This window comes from Pelophylax lessonae, assembly GCF_965119305.1.
Source record: "Pelophylax lessonae genome assembly, chromosome: 9".
NCBI lineage: Eukaryota > Metazoa > Chordata > Amphibia > Anura > Ranidae > Pelophylax > Pelophylax lessonae.
The window spans coordinates 148,423,375-148,449,069 of NC_138776.1; the positions used below are offsets into that span (position 1 = coordinate 148,423,375).

Genomic DNA, 25,695 nt, shown 5'->3' on the forward strand with positions numbered 1-25,695 from the left:
GGGCATGGTCTGACCTTTGGCCAGGGGCACAGAATGGGATTGGTGACTACACTGGGAAATACCCTCAGACCTTGGCTGAACTGTGTACTGTAATCAATCCAATAATTACCGCTACTACTGATTTTAGCTTTTACTTTGTATTCTGAGACAAAAAACTGAGAATATGTCCATGATCCTATATTTGCACCAACAAAACTTTTGAGGACAAGCTTTTGGGGTATGCCCCTTTGAAGGACCCAGCAGTACTGCAGTAGGGGACATACCATAAAAGCATGTCCTGAAAAAATGATATTTGGTGCAAATAAAAAAAGTATCACGGACACATACGCAATTGTTTCTGGCCCAAGTGCACTAATATGGCTACAATCACCTCAAACAAGAGATGAAAGATACTTTTATACTCTCCAACCTAAATAAAGCATTGACTCTACTTTATACATGGGGTAAGGGGAATGGTGGGGGATAGACATCACAACTGTCAAACAGAAGATGGGGATATGTGCAGACCTGAGTCTTCGGAGACAATAAATTACATTTCCAGAAGGCCCCTTTTACACTTATACGACCTGACAGTGACGCGAATTTGACTGGACTTGAAGCAATTCTTATGTAATCTTAAAGCGGAGTTCCACCCAAAAGTGGAACTTCTGTTTTAGGTAGTAATAACCCCCTGACATGCCACATTTGGCATGTCATTTTTTTTTGGGGGGGGTAGAAGGTACCTAGTTTTGACAGGTACCCGCTCCCACTCGGAGCGCCGCGGCACCCTGAACGGAAGTTCTCCTCTCCCCCCTCCCTTCCTGCGATCTTCTGTGACATGTCAGAGGTCCCAAAAGATTGCCGGCCAATCACGATGCGCAGCGCAACTCGCGCATGCACAGTGCATACCCGGCTGTGAAGCCGTGAACTGTCACAGCCGGGTGCCCACACCAGTAATGCCCGCGCCGCCGGGACCAGAGGGAAGAGGATCGAGGCTTTGGGCGGATGCATCGCTGGACCGTGGGACAGGTGAGTGTAAAGGCTGGAACTCCGCTTTAAAGAGGAAGTAAAGTCACTCCAAAAAAATCGAGGAAAAAAAAGCCCTGTAAAGAGAAAGGCATAATGAGCTAGTATGCATCGCATACTAGCTAATTATGAAGTACTTACCTTAAAACAAAGCCCCCGTCATGCCGCCCCCCTCAGCGACAGGAAGGCCGACATGTCCGGCAGTCCTGCTTCCAGGTTCGCGTCCTCCGGTTATCTGATTGCGCGGAGGCGCAATTACATCACTCCCGCGCGGGAGCCGCCGTTCACGGCATAGGACTCTGGAGGAACGGCACGGGTGGCCGTTCCTTCAGAGCACATGCGCCGATGACGTCATCGGCAGTATGCACTCTAAATATCTCCTAAACATTACCCGCATTCCAATTCGCATGACAGGAGAATGTGACCGGCTCTCAATGGAGTCTATTTACTCATCTCCAGGATGGCAGCAGTCTGCAATGGAAACAGGTCCTGTGTGTCTTTGGCTCCATTTTAGGTCCGAATTTAGGCAAAATTCAGACATATATATATATATATATATATATATATATATATATATATATATATATATATATATATATATATATATATATATATATATATATATATATATATACACACACACACACATATATATATATATATATATATATATATATATATATATATATATATATATATATATATATATATATATATATATATATATATATATATATACACACACACACACACACACACACATATATATATATATATACACACACACCTTGAGTGATAATTTCACAAAATTATAGTGGATTTCCTACTAAACACTTTTTAGGCAATCACAGCAATAGTGTCCCCCCCCCCCCTTTTTTTGGGATAAAGGTTATAAAAGCCCTCTAACTGCCACTTCTGCCAGGCAGCCAAATTAAAAAAAAAAATAAATAAAATTAAAAATCGCTGTTCATATTTGAGCGTTAGATGCCTGAAGAGCCAAAAGCTAGTTGAGCGACTTTTGAGGCAAATTTGGCTATCTAGACTTCAATAAGAACAATTGTAAATGCTTAAATCAAGGATTTTTAGGATTTATTCCAGGTACTTGTAGAGCTGCATGATTAATCGTTAATAAAATCGCGATCTTGATTCAACCCCCCATCATGATCCTAATTTGAGATTTCCACGGCCCATATAGTGCAGAGCCTTCAGCAAATGTTTAATCAGCATTGCTCAGAGCTGAGAGATAACTATAAACATGTTTTACAATGAACCGGTATTATTTTGTTCTTTTAGATCAAAGGCTTGAACTTCGGTGTGTAAATGAGGTCAGTTTAATCACTTAAGACTAAGCCTTTTTCTGACACTTGTTGCTTATAAAGATAAAATCAGATTTTTTTGCTAGAAAAATACTTAGAACCGACAAACGTTCTATATACTTTTTTAACAGAGAACCTAGAGAGTAAAATGGCAATTGTTGCAATATTTTATGTCACACTGTATTCATGAAGTGGTCTTTCGAAACACAATTTTTTTGGGAAAAAATACACTTTATAAATGATAAAAAAAAAAAAAAAAAAAAAACACAAACAACTAGAAAACAGTAAAGTTAGCCCAATTTTTTTTGGAGATTATAAAAGATGATGTTACACCGAGAATCGGGATCTTTATTCTAAGCAAAACAAATTGCGATTCTCATTTTATCCAGAATCATGCAGCTGTAAGTAGTTGGGTGCAAGGGCATTAACTTTACAGTGAGCATGAGTTTCCATTCTTTGAAAAACAACTGGACTTCAGGGTTACTGATTTAACCTTTTGCAGGCACTTCATCGCAGTAAAAAGGGTTAAACATAAAAGTAAAAAAAAAAAAAAATGTTCCACCCCCATTTTGGATAGAGTACGGGAGGGTCATACATACATATACAGTATTTCACAAAAGTGAGTACACCCCTCACATTTTTGTAAATATTTTATTATATCTTTTTATGTGACAACACAGAAGAAATGACACTTTGCTACAATGTACAAAATGTGAGGGGTGTACTCACTTTTGTGAGATACTAATAAATATACATACATACATACATACATACATACATACACACACACACACACACACACACACACCTCAAAAAGGTTAAAGGAACACATCAGACCTGGAGAAAAATATGGTGGATATCTATACTGATATGGACTAGTAATGTGTTAGGAACGAAAGCATACCGAATTGTTTGATGGGAAATTAAAATGATCAACCTACAGAGGGCTGAATTCAAAGACACCGCGAAAATCAAAGTGCAAAAATTATGCAGCAGGCTAGTCCATTTTTCTGAAAGTTCGTTGCAGCAACTCCAAATGGTACTCCGTTTGTATGTCTCCCACCTGCTTGTATGTATGCTTGACAATGTCAGGGCATGCTCCTAATGAGAGGACGGATGGTGTATTGGGGGAATTTCCTCCCAGATCTGGACCTGCGCGTCACTGAGCTCCTGAACAGACTGGGAAGCACACTCTGGCGGCATTGGATGGACTGGAACATAATGTCCCAGAGGTTTTATATTGGATTTAGGTCAGGCGAGCACGAGGGCCATTTCAATGGTGTCAATCCTTTCATCCTCCAGGAACTGGCTGCATACCGTCACCACATGAGGCGGAGCATTTTCCTGCACCAGGAGGAGCCCAGGACCCACTGCACCAGCGTAGGGTCTGACAATGGGTCCAAGGAGTTCAACCCGATACCCAATGGCAGTCAGGGTGCCATTGTCCAGCCTATAGGAGGTCTGTGCGGCCCTCAATGGATATGCCTCCCCAGATCATCACTGACCCACCACCAAACTGGTCATGCTGAACAATGTAACAGGCAGCTTAATGTTCTCTGTGGCTCTTCCACACCCTTTCACGTCTGTCACATGTGCTCAGGGTAAACCTGCTCTCATCCAACGGCGCACCTACCAATTCTGGTGTTCAATGGCAAATGCCAATTGAGCTCCATGGTGCCAGGCAGTGAGCAATGGGCCCACTAGAGGACGTTGGGCCCTCAGGCCACTCCCATGAAGTCTGCTTCTGATTGTTTAGTCAGAGACATTTACACCAATGGTCTGCTGAAGGTCATTTTGTAGGCCTCTGGCAGTGATCATCCTGTTCCTCCTTGCACAAAGGGGCAGATACCGGCTCTGCTAATGGGCTAAGGACCTTCTATGGCCTTGTCCTATTATTCCTTAATTCTATGCCTTAAATTCTATTACAAGGGATGTTATCATTCCTTGTAATAGGAATAAAAGTGATAAAAAAAAAAAAAAAAAGGAGACCGTGTAAAAAACCAAAAAGTTAAAAGAAAAAAAAAAAAATGAAAAAGCAGAAATAAAAGCATACTTAAGTCACACACACATATGTAAATGGTTTTCGTACAACATGTGAGGCATCACCGCGAACATTAGAGCGAGAGCAATAATTCTAGTGATAGACCTCCTCTGTAACTTTAAACAGGTAACCTGTAAGCATTTTAAAACTTAAAGCATGACATGTTAGGCATCTATTCGGTGTAACATCATCTTTCACATTTTACAAAAAAAATTGGGTTATATACTGGGTTTTGTTTTTTTAATTCAAAGTGCAAAGTCCAAATAAAAACTGTTTGAAAAACCGCTGCACAAATACCATGTGTAGAGATGTGCCCGGTTTTCGATAATGCTATAAATCGCCGTAATGCATGAGCACAGTATTGTTATTGTGGGCAGTTTAAAATACCTTATTTTTCGCTCCATACACTGCATTACTGTCACGGCCGCACCTCCGTCCCACCTCCTCTCAGTCAGCTCTACGCTCTTACAATTTTCCTAGCCCCCTGTCCAGCCTCCTCTCAGCTCTCCCATCCTCCCCGCCCCCTTTAAGGACCCGATGACATGGCGGGTGTTCTGACAGATTGCTATACCTTCATCACTTCCAGTGCAGCCGTGTCATTCCACAGCGCATGCCCAGAAGCTGCTCTTGATCCATCAGAAAGCATACTGATCGGAGAGCTCACTGAGAGGAGGTGGGGCGGAGCGCGGACAAAGCAATGCATCCCTGTGCATATACTGTTATACCAATAGAGGGATGTTTTCCTGATTAAAAAAAAAAAAGTGTGTGTGTGTATTCTTTTTTTTTTTTAATCAGAACAGCCTTCCATTGGTAGAATAGTATATGCACAGGGATGTATTGCTTTCAGTCAGTGGTGTAACTGTATATGATACACAGGGATGTATTGCTTTCAGTCAGTGGTGTAACTGTATATGATGCACAGGGATGTATTGCTTTCAGTCAGTGGTGTAACTGTATATGATGCACAGGGATGTATTGCTTTCAGTCAGCGCTCTGCCCCACCTCCTCTCGGTGAACTCTCCGATCAGTAAGCTCTCCGATAGATCGAGAGCATTTTCTGGGCATGCGCAATGACGCGGCACGAGCTGTGCTCAGGGATGTACTGCTTTCATTCAGCGCTCCACCCCGCCTCCTCTCAGTTAGCTCTCCGATGGATCGAGAGCATCTTCTGGGCATGCGCAATGATGCAGCACCAGCTGTGGGATGATGCGGCCACACCGGAAGTGATGAGGATATAGCATTCTGACAGGGTATAGCAATCTGTCAGAACACCGGCAACTCTGTCCCGCCTCAGCCCCACCTCCTCTCAGTCAGCTGTCTGCTCCGTATTAAAAGTTTCCTTGACCCTCAAGAAGGTCTTCTGCCCATGCGCACTGGTGACTCGCACCAGCTGTTTCATGACACAGCCGCCCTGGAAGTGACGAGGTCCAGGATTTTCATGGGTCCAGGAAGATTTTACAACACCGGCTTTCCAGGCTCTTCTAGTAACTTCTACGGCAGATAAAGTGATGGCGGGGCTCTGCGGAGGGGACACACCGGGACCGGCACAGACATGGCCAAGTGGGGAGAGGGAGACCCGCACTGGATTATGCAGCAGAGGGCGGACGCCACCAACGTCAACAACTGGCACTGGGGAGAGGCACTGGACACAGATAGTAATACATTGTATTCCTTCTACCATTCATGATGTCACTACTCATTGTATTCCTATTATTACTGAATATATCAACACCAATACATTGTATCATCTTCTCATACATTCTATATCCGCCTCAAGACCCGCCCGGTTCTGACTTTTCTCACAATAAATATGTAAAATTATGCATATTTTCTTTTGCTAGAAAAGTACATAAATATTCTTTTTTTTTTTCCAGCAGAGACCCTGGAGATTTAAATAACTTGGCCAGGCCTGGTTCACATGTATGCGGGTTGGCGACCCACATTTGCACAGGCATAGCAGCCCACTGATTTGAATGGGCTGCTATGCCTGCATTTTTGGTTGAAAAAAGGTGCATGCGGAATTAAAAAAAAAATGCAGAGGCCGTGAACTCCATCCTGCTTTTGCACCATGCGACTTACCTGCAGTTCCTGCACATGCAAACTGTGTTTTTAAATGCTGGGCCCACGTATATAACAACGCAAAAAGCTTGCTAGTGCAGTAACTGCAGGTAAATCGCATGGTGCAAAAGCAGGATGGATTTCACAGCCACTGCATTTTTTTAATACCCTGATAATACCGTATACCGTGGTAAAACCTCAATTAATCACAGCATGGAAATCTGACCCGTCACATGCCTAACCATGTGACATAAAAAAGTGCAACAATCACTATTTTTTTCCCCCTAGGTTCTCTGCAAAAAAAAAAAAAAAGTATAAGGCCTCTTTCCACGGCCGCTCCGGTTTTTTGCTCAGCTGCGGGACTTTTTTTTTTTTTCACGGAGCGGATGACACTTGTGTCATCCGCTCCGTATGTCCGCATATCATCCAATCCGTTTGCAGATGATATACGGGCATAATGTAAGTTTATGGCATTGCGGATGTCAGCGGATGACACCGCTGACATCCGATTTTGCTTCCTTTCCGTTTTTTGAACGGAGGAAAAATAGGGTTCTGTTCCGTTCCAAAAAAAACGGAACAGAACTGAAAGGAAGAAAATCGGATGTCAGCGGATGGTATTCCGCTGACATCCGCAATGCCATAGACTTACATTATGTCCGCAAATCATCCGCAAAAAAATAGGATGATTTGCGGACATACGGAGCGCCCGTGTGAAAGGGCCCTAAGGTTTGTGTGTTCTAAGCTATGTTATAGCAAAAATTACTGATTTAAACTTGTAAACAAAAATTGCCAGAAAAAGCTTGGTCCGCAAGTGGTTAAGCTAAAGGCTGAACTCAATCTCAAAACCTTAACCATTTCTGCAACGGTTCACCCAACCCCTAATCATTCGCCTCAAAAAAAAAAAAAAACACACACACCTGACATATTATACTCGTGTGCTCTGTGCAATGCTTTTGCATATTTCAGGAAAGTGTGGTGTGAAGGGCATACTCACCTTAGAAATGCATCTGGTTATTCTTGGATCATGACTTCTATTAAAAATTACAAAATTGTAGGCTGAGGACAAGAACAAAGTAGGATTGGCTGATAAAAGGAAGGACAAAAAGTTCCTTGTCAGTAACTACACCCATGTACACACAGAAGTTGGTGTCTTCTGTGTCTTGTACCGCCTTCAGTCTCAGATATGCATTGGATGCTCATAAAAAAAAAAAAAACATTTAGCTGTGTCTGTTCAGCTGGAAACTAAATTGCGTTTTACTGCTGTACACTTGTTTTACAATTCTAAACACATTTTCCTATTGCCTTTCCTCCAATGTATCAAAAGGTAAGTGGAAACATGTCACTTTATATACATCTGTCACTGCCATCCCTATTTGACTGCCAGGAAAGAACAGATTGAACTTGGCATTTGCTTTCAGCGTCTCCTGAAAATCTACATTTTAGACGACAGATACCATTCATACCTGGGACAGGGACACAGTACTCACAGGGAATCAATAAGCCACGGGCATCAAAGATGGGAATTGTTCAAATAAATCACACTTGTCATGCGCTGACCTAAAGGCAAAAACAATCTTACTGCAGGAAATGTACTTTTTTGGCTGGTATAAATAAATTAAAGTCTAACCCTCTGAAGATTTGTTTATCTAACGTAATGACAGATTTGAGAAACATACTGCACTCAGAAAGGCTTTTCTACTGGAAGCCACATCTGAGAACTGACAAGTAGTTTGTGGCTTATCACTTTTTTTTACTTTGTGGAAAATTGTGATTTAGTAAAATGTTGTCACTTGACTGAGTCAGAGATGGAAGTGTTTGGGCTTTGCTGTTGACTGACTTTTAAAGAAATAACACCTGCAAGCCTGCCTAGGAAGGATGACATTAAATGAGGTTGTAAAGCCACAGACGGGGAGCAAAGTGTCAGGTCATAAAGGACTATTGGCCACAATGAAGAGATTTATTAACTCCAAGAAAGACGACACCTGGATCATAATACCATACACAGACAAAAAGGAGTAGTGTTTGAAAACAGGCAGGATCCCTCCGTTTCACAGGTTGTAGGCCCGGGCCATGTCAAAGTGCCATAGCCAGAGATGCCTCAATAGGATTGTTTTCTCAGAGATACTTCTGGGTTGCACTCCTGAAATATCCATTACTGAGAAACAGACAAAAAAAATAAACACTGAATTCAGTACCCCAATCTATGCATCATGATGTGCAGCTCGAGACCACCCAACCACTGGACAGCCAAGAAGTGTCGACATCACCAAGGCAGTAACATGGACGCCCCCAAGAAGGACCCTTCCTTCTGCAGTGAAGACGATTGAATACTTAAGACCTGGCACATTACATGACCATCAAGGTTATCATTTTTGGCTATTTAAAGTGATATTAAAGGCTTTTTTCTTTTTTTAATAACAAACCGGTCATACGTACCTGCTCTGAGTAGTAGTTTTGCACAGAGAAGCCCGAACCTCCACAGCTCTCTTAGCCCCTCCCCTTCTGCTGAGAGAAAGAAGCTTGCAATGAGGGTTCCCGAGCTGCGGCTCTGCGTATCCATTTACACACAGAGCCCGCGGCTCAGCGTCGACCCCTCTCTCTCTCTCTCAATGCCTGTGATTGACAGTGGATCCCACTGCGGTCTCAGCCAATGAGAAAGGAGAGTCCTGGGAGAGGCGAGTGAACAACGCTGGATTGAGATAGGGCTCAGGTAAGTATGGGGGGGGGGGGGCTGCCGCACAGAGGAGGTCCATATAATGCATGAAGGTAAAAAACCTTGAGCCTTTAGTACCACTTTATATTAGGATTTTTTTTAATGAATCAGCAATTAGTAGGAGGGGGTTGCCTAGAGTTCAGCCTTAACCACTAAAGCCCCAGCCCTATTTCGGACACTTTTTGTTTACAAAGTTAAAATAAGTATTTTTTGCTAGAAAACTACTTAGAATCCCCAAACATTATATATATTTTTTAGCAAAGACTCTGGAGAATAAAATGTCGGTCATTGCAATATTTTTTGTCACGCGGTATTTGCGTAGCAGTCTTTAAAACGCCATTTTTTGGGAAAAAATTACGAAAAATCACATTTCACTGCATTTAAAAAAACTAAACAGTAAAGTTAGCACATTTTTTTTGTATATTGTGAAAGATGATGTCACGCCGAGTAAATAGATACCCAACATGTTATGGTTTAAAACTGCGCACACCCGTGGAATGGCGACAAACTACGGTCAATAGAAATCTCAATAGGCGACGATTTAAAATTTTTTAATGGTTACCAGTTTAGAGTTGGAGTGTAGCTCTTTTTTTTTTAATTATTGCCCACACTCTGGCGATCACGGCGATACCTCACATGTGTGGTTTGAACAGTGATTTAATTTGCGGCTCCACTTCCATATACGTTTTCTTTCGTGCGCAAGCTAACGGGGGCGGCTAAAATTTATTTTTTTTTTTCTATTTATTTTATTTTTTTTAACTTTATCACAAGTTTTAAAAAAAAAAAAAAAAAATCTGATCACTTTTATTGCTGTCACAAGCAATGTAAACATCCCTTGTGACAGCAATATGCAGTGACAGGTACTCTTTATGGAGGGATCGAGGGTCTAAAAGACCCCAAACCCCTCCACTACACTTCCATGTATTCAAAACGCCGAAAACGTCCTTTTTTAATAAACTCGTTTTTTAAATCTGCCGCCTTTTGCAGCAGAGTAACTCGGACGTGACGTCATGGACGCCGCCTTCGGGTTACTTCATCAGAGACCCGATCAAAGCCGCTTCCGGGTTAGATCGGGACTCCATCCAGCCGGCGGACGAGTCGGCTGGTTGCTCAGGTCTCCCGGGGACGTGGGACGTCCACTCCCGCTCACCCGGGTAACGATCGACTGGCTCCCGAGCTGCATCGGTCATTACCGACGGAAAGACAACCGCCAATGTTCCGTGAAAAAAACCATACCCGTGAAAATTCCCTACCCTCGTCACTTCCGGTGCACCTAAGTCATTGAACAGCTGAGGAGCTTATTCGTGCGCATGCTCGGAGAGTAGGGAATTTTCACGGTAGTGTGTTGTAACGTTACACCGCATCAGCTGTTGCGGCGGTTACATTAAAACATCTCGGCTGCAACATGAATCATCTCCGCTCCTAGCCCTGTCACTTTCCTGATCTTGGCTACTAAATGTAAAAGCAGCGGCGGGTGTATGAACATATAAATCACGGAGCCGAGATGTCCATGATTTAGATTTCATACACCCGCCGCTTTTACATTTAGTAGCCTAGATCAGGGAAGTGACAGGGCTAGGAGCGGAGATGATTCATGTTGCAGCCGAGATGTTTTAATGTAACCACGGCAACAGCTGAGGCGGTGTAACGTTACAACACACTACCGTGAAAATTCCCTACTCTCCGAGCATGAGCAATGCTAAGCTCCTCAGCTGTTCAATGACGTATCCGGAGCTGTGAGCATGCGCACTGCTAAGCTGCTCAGCTGTTCCATTACGTTTATGACAGGAAGTGACGTGGGTATGGAATTTTCACGGGGTATGGTTTTTTAGCTAGAGGCATCACCCCGGTATAACACCGCAAAGTTCGCCGACGTAGTGCGGTAAGTGGTTAATGCCTGCATAAAATTGAACAGGTAGATGTATAACCCATTGAGAAACTGGCACCAACAACCAGAAAACAGACTAAGATCATTACCAGTGTAGCACAGGACATGTACAATAAGGTATATCAAAGAGTAATCAAAAGGCTCAAAACACAGAAATTGTATAAAATATATTAATTGAATACACAAACAATGGAATGTATTACCCATTCATAGAATATCCAGAGCACTATGGCTTTTCCTAAAGAGAAAACTAAGCAGCATCTACTCTCTTTCAGACATTGGGGTGGATTTACTAAAACTGAAGTGCAAAATCTGGTACAGCTGTGCATGGTAGCCAATCAGCTTTTAAGCCCCAGTTCACATTGGCGCAATTTGACAGGTCAAAATCGCAGCCTATTGCCGGCAATGGGAGCATCCCAATCAAAGCGACGCTGGCTTTGCGGCGCCGAATTCCAAAAGTAGTTCCTGCACTACTTTTGGCGACTTCGGGAGCGACTTCAATAGATATGGGTGCATGAACCCGCACAGATGTATTTCAAGTCGCCCCTGAAGTCCGACTGAAAGACGGCTTTGAAATCATGCGAGTTCAGATGAAGTTGAAAGATTTCAAAGCCGCGTTCAATGTGAACGAGGGTTAACTTCAGCTTGTTCAATTAAGCTTTGACAAATAGAAAAAAGAAACGAGACTCCCATTGGTTTTCTATGCAGAGCTGCACCAGATTTTGCACTCTCTAGGTTTAGTAAATCAACCCCAAGGTCTCCGACTGACCCCTTGTATAGATCTGTCTGTCCTGAATGGGATGAATTACTCTGCCTTGCTTAGCGGTGTGTAAATGTCAGAGTGAGCTAATGAGCTCTGTACACAATTGGCTTTTTCAACAGAGAGAGTAAGGAAAGCCTGGAAAATGTGCATGGCCAAAAGCTGCACCTACTTGACTGAAAAGTTTAATCCCTGAATTTATTTACTAGGTAACACCATTCAGATATGACCAGGGCAGAATTTATCATTACGCAAAGCAGGTATGTGCCAACTGATAGAAAAGGCAAAGAAAAGGCAAAGAGGAGACTTTGCCCAGAACAGTTATTAGCCAAACATTTCCCTTGTCATCAGAAAAATGATCCTATCTTAACTCATGAGCTTACTTACACCGACACCATATTTTAAACTCCAACAGCGAACGCATTTGTGTAAAATAGCATAGTCCCCAGTAAGTGTTACAAAAAAAAAAAAAAAAAAAAACACACACCTTTGACTCCCTACTTCTCCCCTAAATCGCCTTTTCTCCAGCACTGATCGCTCATAGGTATCAGATCTGCTCCCCCCCACCCCACCACCCCTTTCCCCTGGCAACCCCCCTCATCTCTCCCCCCCTTTCTCCCTTTACTCGCTTTGTTCTTTTCCTCTTCCACTGTTCTTGAACATATCACTCCCCCTAGGGGGCTTTCATCCCAGATTAATCTAGCTGACCTGTTGTGCAGAAACTGGACATCACCCACTTATAATTATATTCCACCAGATCAAACTCATCTAACCTCAGGACTCCCTGTAATTAGTCTTCACTTACAGGAGCCAATCCCACATTTCCCCCTATCTGCCGCTGATTACATTTTGTGATTTCAGCCATAAACACACCAAGTTGCTTCAGCCATAAACACCCAAAAATGGAACTCCCGCTCATCTCCCCCCCCCCCTCCGGGGGCACATTTGACACCTTTCGGGGGGGGGTAGGGGAACGGGTACCTGTTTTTGACAGGTATCCTTCCCCACTTCCGGGAGACAGCGTTGCGGCACAGTCCCTCGGAAATTCCGTCCCCTGCCGCCGAGCCAATTAAAATGCACAGCGCACTTCACGCATGCGCAGTAGGAAACCGGCTATGAAGCTGAAAAGGCTTCATTGCCGGATTCCCTTAGAAAGAATGGCTGTGGCAGCACCCGGCAGCCAATCCAAAAATCGGCTGGGGTGCTGACATTGCAGGCTCCCTGGACAGATAAGTGTCTAAATATTAAAAGTCAGCAGCTACAGTATTTGTAGCTGCTGACTTATTTTCCCCAACTGAAACACCGCTTTGTGGCTGAATTCCGGTATTGAGAAACTGTAGCCTTGCAGTGGGGGCTCCTACTGTGGGGGTCAAATGCTTTTCTTGTTTATGGGTGCATGGATAAGGTGTATTACTTTTCTTGTCCCTAGTGCCAGCTGGCTCCTGCTCTGTTCCCAAGCTCCAGAGCTGTGAGTGGACTCTCGGCATCATGACGTGCAGTGCAGGGTCAGAGGCATGCAAGGTGGCGAGCATACGACCTTGGCTCAAAGGTGCTTAGAGAGGACGGTGCCATTTCCGAAGTGCAAATTAGTCGTCAGGGCCGGGAAATGGGGCACAAAAACAAAACTGAACCATCTAGAAACGGATTCCCCTTTAGTATCTCTTAGGATATTTGGCTCTCCACAACTGAGCTTTATCCAATAAAGTGAATGATTAGAGGTCCTGGGGCAACACCATCTCAAAACTTTAAATGGGCAAGAAGCCTGGCTCACTGACCTGGAAAAGGGGAACGGAATACAAGGACTCAGAACGTATTAAAAAGTTTAGCAACGGATGGTGCCAAGAAAGTATTGTGAGTAAATCTGCTAATCAGAATCCTATAGCAGTTCATATGGGTAGCGATAAAGCACTATTCCAAATATTTCACCGATTTCTTTACAGTGGGGTATATGAAGATATTCAATTCTGGGACACTTGTGACAGCTACCAAATGGCTGCACCCATTTGACAAGGGACAGTGCACCACTTAAAGTGGAACTTTATTTTTTCACTAAAGTCCTGCTAGATCACTTCAGGTTGACCCCTTTTGCCGGTATAGCTATGTGAAACATTAAAAAGAAGTGCCTGCACTGTTTAAAATCCAGTAAGAATACATTTCCTCACCCTTCTCTGCACATGTTCAGTTGCTCTCCATTTGTAGGCACTGCCAAGTTTGTAGAAGCCGATCTGCTGACCACCTTAAAGGGGGAATTAAACCCTCCAAGCCTTTTCAGCCAAGGAAGCTGCTTCTGTTTGACCTGCAACTGCCATGGTGCTGCACATGTGATCAGTTATGACTCCAGCCATTTGATGGTTTGACAGTTTGGTTAAGGATGCAAGCAAAATGTGACAGTTAGCAATTCTAGTAACCTGTTTTTTGAAGTTGTTAAATCAATACGATTAGTTCCGCTTTATGATTTACTGCTGTTCAGGGGCTCTGGGCTTCAGCAAGATGGCAGCCTCAGGCAATAAGAGACGGGAGTAATGCTTGAAGAAATTTACAGCACACACTAAATTTGGTAGCATAATTATTAATGTGGGAATTATGTTCCTTGCTGAAGAACATTTTTTATTAAGTTATGAATAAAGTTCTGCTTTAAACTAGGGATGCACCGAATATTCGGCGGCCGAACATTATTCGGCCGAAAATAGAAAAAATAGCACTTTCGGTGTTCGGCCGAATAAGTCAAAAGGCCGAATAATTTTGTGCCGAACAATAGGGCTGAACGATAGTCGATATGATATAGACTATCGTTCTGTGGCCATAGGCGATATTCATATCGCCGAGGTCACGATATTTACAGGGGGAAGGGACTCGGAGGAGGACAGGAGGACTCACAGACTTCCGTGTTAGGCAGGGGAAGCCGGGACACTTCAGCGGTGAGCATACATACATTACTCACTCATGCACTGCAGCCCGCCCCACACATTCAGTGAGTCTTACTCTCCTCCCTAGTTTTTTCAATGGCACATTCAGGAAGCCAATCATGCCATGATTAGCTGCACAGCGAACCAATCACGCGTGCCTGCACACCTGATTGGTTCCGCTGTGCCGCTACTCACGGCGTGATTGGCTTCCTGAATGCGCCATTGAAAAAACTAGGGAGGAGAGTAAGACTCACTGAATGTGTGGGGCGGGCTGCAGTGCACGAGTGAGTAATGTATGTATGCGGCTGTGCTCCTTTCCAGGCTCCTACTAGTCCACCTCCAGCCTCCTACTACCACCACTATGAGAGACTGTCTGTCACGGTATAATCTGATCGAGTCCACACTGACACTGACTGACTGTCACTGAGTAATTGATGCTACCATATTAACCCTGACCTGCCCAGTGCCCTGTATCTGCAATTAAAATTTACATGGCTGCCTGCATGCTTCCTGATTTCCATTCCCAGCATCCTTCCCAATCCCTACAGTGTCACTAACATTAACCCTATGGTACAAGGCTGCAGTGTGCACTGAATCCCATTCCCTACAGTAACATTTAGGGAGAGAGACATGAGAGGACAAGAGAGAGAGAGAGACATGAGAGGACAAGAGAGAGAGAGAGACACGAGAGGACAAGAGAGAGAGAGAGACACGAGAGGACAAGAGAGAGAGAGAGACACGAGAGGACAAGAGAGAGAGAGAGACACGAGAGGACAAGAGAGAGGACAAAAAATTGGCAAAATAAATGGAAAAAATGCGAAACACCGCGTTCAGTATTCGGCCTTCGGCCAAACATTTCATTATTATTCGGCTTCGGCCAAGAATTTCATTTCGGTGCATCCCTACTTTAAACCTATCTTCATGGTTGTCAGGGCATCTGAAAAAGTTGCTATGGATATTGTGGCTCTTTTAGAAAAAAAAAAAAGCAGCAAAGGTAATACATATATATATATATAGTGGTTGTATGTGACTACTTATCTGGGTACTCAGAAGCTATCCCTCTGTGCAGTATCACTGCAAGAAGAATGGCAGATGGAAGGAATGAAGAAGTTTTGCTGGCCAGCACAGACAAGGAAAAAAAATAGGAAGGGGGGTGATGGATAGGAAGATCTATTACCTAATTATCCAATGTCTCCTCAGCTATTCAAATAATTTCGGATTATACTGACCTGTATGGTAATCAGTTTCTTTGTTGGTGTTACCAACGTTTTGTAAGATACCTCATATACTACTTCTTACCATGCTCTTCCTGTGCAATGGTTTTGGATGTGCTATGTACTTGGTTTTATCATTTTCTGTGTCATTACATTTTGTAAAAGCAAACAAAGTTTAATAAAAGCTGCCATACACACTCACAGCTGAGCTGCAAGACCCCCCTGTCAGTAAAGCCACCAAATGAGGTAGGGTGTCTTGACTGTGCCAAGGCAATGTCTATAGCTTACACTGTTTTGGCTCAGGTGTTCCTTATAAATTCCTCATCTGCAAATATTGGGTTATGGGTTGGCTGCCACCTTGCCAGCTCATGTGTTTCCTGGTTAGGGGCACACATGTACATTAGCTCCAGTTCTTTCCTAGGCGGCTCTGGCTAGAGAAGGTGAGAAGCTCACCTTCTGCTTGGCGTGGTTGTGTACATGGTCACTGGGCGACCTGGGGAAGGTGCTGACTTATGCTTCAGGTGGGCACAAAGGTTTTTTCAATACAGCTGTCTGTATCCTCCTGCTGCTTTTTATTGGGGGAGGCACATCTCCCAGGCTTATCCTGGATTCTTCATCTTTTAGGCTCCATGTACACGGGACGCTGGAAATGGCCGCTTAGGAGCAGTTGGGCGTTTTTTTCAGAAGCCCCTGAACCCATCTACATTTTATCTTATCTGTCCATGTACACAGGGTCGTTTACAGTCATTTGCAGGCAGTTGCGTTCAGGGACTGTTTTTAGAACGCAATTATTTGCGTTCGAACGTGTGTTTCCCGGCGTTTCAAACGCACAAACGCGTCCGAACGCGTCTAAACGCGTCTGAACGCGATGACCCGCGTTTAGCGTTCGCGTTTTTCCATTTTAAAGGGGAATAATTTTTTTGACCTCTAGGAACGCTTCTAAACGCAAACGCCCGCAAACGCTGCTAAACGCCCGCTAAACGCGGGTACAAACGCGACTGAACGGACGTTTCAAACGTCCTAAAAATTCCAGCAAAGGGACTTTTAACAACGTCCAGTGTACATGGAGCCTTATTCATTATGTTCAGTCTGCTCTAGCTCTGACCATTTGGATAATAGATATTCCTTGTGCAGTCAAGTTTACTTCTTGAGTATAGGTCTTATCAGGAGTTCCCCATACCCATGTCCTTACTTAGTTTCAGAGTGGGCTCACCCAGTCCTAATATGACGGAACAGAAATCACAGGAAAGGGGTGGGAAGGACTTGTTTGCTTGTTACTCTGCGGAAAGGAGATTTCACTGTTATATCTTATCAGATGGTAGAAGGCTCCGTAAATATACCAAGTCTGACAGGGAATGTGGGAAAAAGGGAACAATGGGAAAAGAAGGGGAAATCCCAGCAGATGAGGAAAATATGGGGGGGGGATTTTAAATGTGCCCAGAAACATCAACAAAAAAGTGGCGCTTCCCTTGGACTACTACACTCTGGCATGTCTCTACTCAGGATTTGAACTTTTGGTCCCTGTATTATTTAAATCAGACTTTTGGTTTGGGGGGGGGGGGGGGTTACTATACCCCTCATTTGTATTAGATGGACTAATCCTTTTGTCTGTTTATGGGGGATTCCATATCTTCTCTTCTTGCCCATATCTGACAGCCATCTACAGTCATCTACAGTCATTCAAGACATTCAAAACACATCCAGATACTGAAGAAGCTCGCTTTGTGAGCGAAACAAGTCAATAAATCCAACTGTATGATGTGGTAATCTAATGTGTAACACTTGTGACGTGCTCGACTTAAGTGTTTGCTTTTAACAACAACAAAAAAAAAAAAAAGTTTTTGTTGAGGTTTCTGGGCACATTTAAAATCCCCATTTTACTCATCTGCTGGGATTTCACCTTCTTTTCCCATTGTTCCCTTTTTCCCTGTCAGACTTGGTATATTTACTGATTTTTAAATTCCTAGGGAAGGTGCCAGAATTTTATAGACAGTAGGGCTGCAACTAATGATTATTTTCATAATCGATTCGTTGGCCGATTATTGTTTCGATTAATGGACTAATCGGATAAAAACCCCTGAAAAAAAAAAAAAAAAAAAAAAAAAAAAAGAAGGTTGGTGTATAATTTAGTTAACCACTTGCCGACCAGTCCAAGTGGTTAACTAAATTATACACCAACAGACTGCGGCAAAGTGGCTCGTTCCCATCCAGCGACGTAGACCTACATCGCTGGACTCCTCCCCTCATGGGCGGCGCGCGGGCGCCGCTGGAGGCACGCTCCCGCTGTTTTCAGTCACAGCGGGAGTCGGGCCAGGGGAGGAGCGGCGGTGATCACTGGGAATCGAGTCTGGAGATCCGCCCGCTTGTGTAAACAAAGCGGGCGGATCTCCTAAGTGACAGGCAGGGTCAGATTGCAGAATTCAGCATAGCTGAACCTGCGATCTGTGCCTGTGTCACTCAATCACCTCCCCCCACACACGTCAGTAAGCACCAGGCATACATTAACCCCTCCCTCTCCAATAAAAATTAACCCCTTCCCTGCCAGTGTCATTTTTACAGTAACAGTGCATATTTATTGCATTGATTACTGTAGTAATGTCACTGGTACCCCCAAAAGTGTCAAAAATGTCAGTCAAGGGTCCGATCTGTCCGCCGCAATGTCGCAGTCCAGAAAAAAATAAAAATAAATAGCAGATCGCCGCCATTACTCAAAAAAAAAAAAAAAAAAAAACCAAACAACACAAAAATGACAAATCTTTCCCTTAGTTAGTAAATGCAATAACTTTTGCGCAAACCAATCAAAATACGCTTATTGTGATTTTTTTTACCAAACATAGGTAGCAGAAAACAAATTGGCCAAAAATTTAAAAAAAATTTGATTTTTACATTTTTTTTGGGGGGGGGGGGATTTCATATAAAAAAAATGTGAAAAATGTTATTTTTTCAAAATGTACGCTCTTTTTTTTGTTTATAAAGCAAAAAAAAAAAAAAAAAAAAAAAAAAAAAAAAAAAAAAAAAAAAAAAAAAAATCGCACAGGTGATCAAATACCACCAAAAGAAAGCTCTGTTTGTGGGGAAAAAAAGGACGTAAATTTCGTTTGGGTATGGTGTCGCATGACCGCGCAATTGTCAGTTAAAGTCGCACAGTGCCGAATCTCAAAAAGTGGCCTGGACGTAAGACAGCAAAATCCTCCGGTGGTAAAGTGGTCAATATTCTTGAATATCTATATGTAGTGGTAAATATAAATATCCAGCTATATAGTTGGATATTTAATCCACTCTGAGACAGATATATGTATTATTGCAGGTTTAAATGTGGTACATATCAAACTCAGAGATCAATATTTTTAAAAGACCTAAAACACTGTTTTGCAAATTTTCAGGCCGGATTGGTAAATAATATTTATGATAGACTCCCTTATTAATAGGCAGGTAGCTGGATACAAGCTCCCTGCGCCTGCTGTCACTTATGCTGGTCATACACAAACTACATTTTTTTAGAAAGTTTTTAAAAACATTCATCCGATTTTCTAACCATTAGTGGGGTCTAGTTGGTGTTCGTTGTCAACCACAGTGACAGGAAAATATGAAGGAGCAGAATGGAAAATTTCTCGATCAAACGAATCTTCATATAGTGTATGTGGTTTTGCTCAGAAGTTATATTCATTTTAAAATTGAATGTTAAATGCAAGTGGAATTTTCAAACAACACTCGTCCATTCAACGAATATACAAATAAGTTTTGTACAAATATAGATGCAGAAGACATTTAGGAGCAGCGGCATGCTTTTTTTTTTTTTTTTATTTTATCACCTGTCATGATGGGGGTTAAAAAAAAAAAAAATAGCCCTAACCGCAGATATCGCTATTGTAACATAATTATAATTTCTACTGTGAAACAGTGAAAGTTTATCTTGTATCATGATGTGTATGTATATAAAAATAAAATGCCCAGAAGTCGGATATGCAGGATATTTTAACTGGGAGTCAGACATGAAGCTATATGAAGGGTGGAGGGGGGGAAATAACGATGTTATATTAAAGTAGTACTAAAAGCTGAGACTTTATTATGGATATAATAATTTTAAATATAACGCACAATACTGGTAAACTTTTACTTTAAAATGTAATTGTAATGCCTTATATAACCTTTAGTCTATCGGCCTCTGCCCCCCTACGGAACTTCTGGCCCCTCCTGCCCTTAAAGTGCCCCAAAAGGAAGCAGCAAAATATAGTACTGTACAATGTGTCCCTATAGCAAGGTAAAAAAAACCTCTGCCTTCACTTGGTTCCTTCTCTTGCCGGGACTACATTTCCCATGAGGCATTGCTCCTCACACATCCACAAGTTCTCTGCCATCTACATACATGTATGGACGGTGTATTGAGCTGTATGTGCGTTGCGCTGTATTTTCTGATATGTAAACAAATAATGCATTTTGTATGCAGAACAACTAACTGGCTGACCGATTAATCGATTGCAAAAATAGTTGACAACTATTTTCATAATCGATTAATCGATTAGTTGTTTCAGCGCTAGGTACCTGTACACCGGGCGGTAGTAGAAGTAGAGTACCTGTACACCGGGCGGTAGAAGTAGAGTACCTGTACACCGGGCGGTAGAAGTAGAGTACCTGTACACCGGCGGTAGAAGTAGTAGCAGAGTACCTGTACACCGGGCAGTCATAGTAGTAGCAGAGTACCTGTACACCGGGCGATAGTAGTAGTGGGGTACCTGTACACCGGGCGGTAGTAGTAGTAGTAGTAGTAGAGTACCTGTACACCGGGCGGTAGAAGTAGAAGTAGAGTACCTGTACACCGGGCGGTAGAAGTAGTAGTGTACCTGTACACCGGGCGGTAGAAGTAGTAGTGTACCTGTACACCGGGCGGTAGAAGTAGAGTACCTGTGCACCGGGCGGGAGAAGTAGAAGTAGAGTACCTGTACACCGGCGGTAGAAGTAGTAGCAGAGTACCTGTACACCGGGCGGTCGTAGTAGTAGCAGAGTACCTGTACACCGGGCGGTAGTAGTAGTGGGGGTACCTGTACACCGGGCGGTAGTAGAGTACCTGTACACCGGGCGGTCGTAGTAGTAGCAGAGTACCTGTACACCGGGCGGTAGTAGTAGTGGGGGTACCTGTACACCGGGCGGTAGTAGAGTACCTGTACACCGGGCGGTAGAAGTAGAGTACCTATACACCGGGCGGTAGAAGTAGAGTACCTGTGCACCGGGCGGTAGAAGTAGAAGTAGAGTACCTGTGCACCGGGCGGTCGTAGTAGTAGCAGAGTACCTGTACACCGGGCGGTCGTAGTAGTAGCAGAGTACCTGTACACCGGGCGGTAGTAGTAGCAGAGTACCTGTACACCGGGCGGTAGTAGTAGTAGTGTACCTGTACACCGGGCGGTAGAAGTAGAGTACCTATACAGCGGGCGGTAGAAGTAGAGTACCTGTACACCGGGCGGTAGAAGTAGAGTACCTGTACACCGGGCAGTAGTAGTAGTGGGGTACCTGTACACCGGGCGGTAGTAGTAGAGTACCTGTACACCAGGCGGTAGTAGTAGAGTACCTGTACACTGGGCGGTAGTAGTAGAGTACCTGTACACCGGCGGTAGAAGTAGTAGCAGAGTACCTGTACACCGGGCGGTTGAAGTAGTAGAGTACCTGTACACCGGGCGGTAGTAGTAGAGTATCTGTACACTGGGCGGTAGTAGTAGAGTACCTGTACACCGGGCGGCAATAGTAGAGTACCTGTACACCGGGCGGCAATAGTAGAGTACCTGTACACCGGGCGGCAATAGTAGAGTACCTGTACACCGGGCGGCAATAGTAGAGTACCTGTACACCGGGCGGTAGTAGTAGTAGAGTACCTGTACACCGGGCGGTAGTAGTAGTAGAGTACCTGTACACCGGGCAGTAGTAGTAGAGTACCTGTACACCGGGCGCTAGTAGTAGAGTACCTGTACACCGGGCGGTAGAAGTAGTAGCAGAGTACCTACCTGTACACCGGCGGTAGTGGTAGTAGTAGTCGGGTACCTGTACACCGGGCAGTAGTAGTAGTAGTAGAGTACCTGTACACCGGGCAGTAGAAGTAGTAGAGTACCTGTACACCAGCGGTAGTAGCAGAATTCCTGTACACAGGCGGTAGTAGTAGTGGTAGTAGTAGTCGGGTACCTGTACACCGGGCGGTAGTAGTAGTAGTCGGGTACCTGTACACAGGGCGGTAGTAGTAATCGGGTACCTGTACACCGGGCGGTAGTAGTAGTAGTCAGGTACCTGTACACCGGGCGGTAGTAGTAGTAATCGGGTACCTGTACACCGAGCGGTAGTAGTAGTAGTCGGGTACCTGTACACCGAGCGGTAGTAGTAGTAGTCGGGTACCTGTACACCGAGCGGTAGTAGTAGTAGTCGGGTACCTGTACACCGGGCGGTAGTAGTAGTAGTCGGGTACCTGTAAACCGGGCGGTAGTAGTAGTAGTAGAGTACCTGTACACCGGGCGGTAGTAGTAGAGTACCTGTAAACCGGGCATAGTAGTAGAGTACCTGTAAACCGGGCGGTAGTAGTAGAGTACCTGTACACCGGGCGGTAGTAGTAGAGTACCTGTACACCGGGCGGTAGTAGTAGAGTACCTGTACACCGGGCGGTAGTAGTAGAGTACCTGTACACCGGGCGGTAGAAGTAGTAGCAGAGTACCTACCTGTACACCGGCGGTAGTGGTAGTAGTAGTCGGGTACCTGTACACCGGGCAGTAGTAGTAGAGTACCTGTACACTGGGCAGTAGAAGTAGTAGAGTACCTGTACAACAGCGGTAGTAGCAGAATTCCTGTACACCGGCGGTAGTAGTAGTGGTAGTAGTAGTCGGGTACCTGTACACCGGGTGGTAGTAGTAGTCGGGTACCTGTACACCGGGCGGTAGTAGTAATCGGGTACCTGTACACCGGGCGGTAGTAGTAGTAGTAGTCGGGTACCTGTACACCGGGCGGTAGTAGTAGTGGTAGTAGTAGTCGGGTACCTGAACACCGGGCGGTAGTAGTAGTAGTGGTAGTAGTAGTCAGGTACCTGTACACCGGGCGGTAGTAGTAGTCGGGTACCTGAACACCGGGCGGTAGTAGTAGTAGTACTAGTAGAGTACCTGTACACCGGGCGGTAGTAGTAGTGGTAGTAGTAGTCGGGTACCTGTACAACGGGCGGTAATAGTAGAGTACCTGAACACCGGGCGGTAGTAGTAGTGGTAGTAGTAGTACTAGTAGAGTACCTGTACACCGGGTGGTAGTAGTAGTGGGGTACCTGTACACCAGGTGGTAGTAGTAGTCGGGTACCTGTACACCAGGTGGTAGTAGTAGTGGGGTACCTGTACACCGGGCGGTAGAAGTAGTGGGGTACCTGTACACCAGGCAGTAGTGGTAGAAGTAGTCGGGTACCTGTACACCAGGTGGTAGTAGTAGTCGGGTACCTGTACACCGGGCGGTAGAAGTAGTGGGGTACCTGTACACCAGGTGGTAGTAGTAGTCGGGTACCTGTACACCAGGTGGTAGTAGTAGTCGGGTACCTGTACACCGGGCGGTAGAAGTAGTGGGGTACCTGTACACCGGGCAGTAGTGGTAGAAGTAGTCGGGTACCTGTACACCGGGAGGTAATAGCACAGTACCTGTACACCGGCGGTAGTAGTAGTAGTAGTAGTAGTAGACTACCTGTACACCGGGTGGTAATAGCACAGTACCTGTACACCGGCGGTGGTAGTAGTAGAGTATGAGTGATATATGATTGAGAAGTGAGAGTGGAGTTGCTGTACACACAGCCCCCACATGTCCCCAGGCTCAGCCTATGGGAAGAGTGTTGCAGGGAAAGCTCCAAGCCTCCCATGTAAGGAGAACAATGTGTCAGTCCCCCCCGTACACTGTGTACACCCCCTCCCCCGTACACTCCTCTCCCCCATTACACTGACAGGCCACAGCTACGTCACAGGTCAGTCAGAGAACTCCTGAGCAGACAGGTGAAGCCTCCCTCCCGTCACTCCCACCATTCCCCGAGCCCCGCCGCTCCCATTTACCAGTCTCGGGGATCGCGTAGTCCGGGTTGCTGTGTATACGGCGGCCGGAGCGGGACGTACCGAGGAAAACGCGTTGGAGCTTCCCAGCCGCAGCCCAGCCTGTGCAGTGTGCCGGGGCTGGCGGGTCAAGGCCAATGGAGTGGGAGGAGGAGCTGCCGGTGCTGCCATCTGCTGGCCGCCGGAGTGCTGACACCTGGGAGCCATGTCTCATTAATCTCAGGGGATCACTACATGCATGGACTGACTCCTGCCACTGATTCCCCTCTGTCTGTGTCCCCCCCCCCCCTTATAAAAGAAGGATATATTTTATAGTGGGGGTCGTCTACACTGGTTTATGTTTTATTGTCTTATGCAACTACTTAAAGTGTAACATGGAAAAGGCAAAACATGTTTCTTCATTTTGGATAGAATAGGGGAGAGTTATAACCTCTGTCAGTTTTTTTTTTTTGCCATCTGTGTCCCACTGGGGAGATTTCTCTTCACTTCATGTCCCCTAGTCACAACAGGAAATCAGAGAAAATCCCTGCAAAGTGAGGGAATCCTGGGGTGTCACCAGAACTAGTGTCCCCATTGGAAGATTTCGACTCTATTACTGTTTTAGTGACAACTCAAAATATGGGATTTTCTTTTACTTTCACTATTGATAATAATGGTAAACAGGACAAATAGAGAGGGATAATCTCCCTAACAGGGGCACAGACAGCAATAAATACTAAAAGGGGTTCTATTCTCTGTCCAATATATCCAAAACTAAAAAAAAAAAAGTTTGCCTTTTGTTCTACTTTAACCAGTTCCGGACCGACCACTGGACCGCAGGCCAGCCGGGCTGCACAAAACTTACATGCATGTGATTTTGTGCACAAATAATCGGGGGTGCACACGCACCGCTCCCACTGTGATTGGACACAGCGGGAGCCAATCGGCGGGTCCAGGGGCCGCGATGGCCCCAGAACCCGCCAATCGTTCTTATGTAAACAAGACACACCACCGTTCTGTCACAGAGGAAGAGAGAGATCTGTCTTTCAGCTAAGCTGAAAGACAGATCTCTCTTTTCCTCTAGCAGGGATCCTCAAACTACGGCCCTCCAGCTGTTGCAGAACTACACATCCCATGAAGCATTGTAAAACTCTGACATTTACAGACATGACTAGGCATGATGGGAATTGTAGTTCCTGAACAACTGGAGGGCCATAGTTTGAAGACCCCTGCATCTAGTGCATCCACTCCCCCTACAGTTAGAAATCACTCCCTAGGAGCGTTTTTAACCCCTTCATCACCCCCATTGTTAACCCCTTCCCTGCCAGTATCATTTATACAGTAGCAGTGCATTTTTTTTTTTAGCACTGATCACTGTATTGGTGTCACTGGTCCCCCAAAAAGTGTCACTTAGTGTTAGATTTGGCCGCCGCAAAGTCACAGTCCCGCTAAAAATCGTTGATCGCCACCATTACTAGTAAAAACTAGTAAAAAACACTGGTAAAAGAATTAAAAGTCCATAAATGCATCCCATAGTTTGTAGACGCTATAACTTTTGCACAAACCAATTAATATACACTTATTAGGATTTTTTTATTAAAAATACGTATTGGCCTAAATTGATGAAACAATTATATTTTTTTTTAATTTTCTTATTGGGAATGTATTATAGCAGAAAGTAAAAAATATTGTTTTTTTTTTTTTTTCCAAAATTGTGGTTCTTTTTTCGTTTATAGCGAAAAAAATAGAAACCACAGAGGTGATTAAACACCA

General features: G+C 44.4%; 1 protein-coding gene across 1 annotated transcript in view; it reads right to left on the reverse strand.

Moving 5' to 3' along the window:
- SEC31B (SEC31 homolog B, COPII coat complex component) overlaps window positions 1-24,157 on the reverse strand; it is a gene marked incomplete at its 5' end in the record, with an annotated part of 331,579 nt that extends 307,422 nt beyond the window's left edge. Inside the window, 2 exon segments of the mRNA XM_082267974.1 lie at window positions 23,947-24,048; window positions 24,053-24,157. Coding sequence (XP_082124100.1) covers window positions 23,947-24,048; window positions 24,053-24,157 — 207 coding nt within the window.
- Window positions 24,158-25,695: the final 1,538 nt, after the last annotated feature.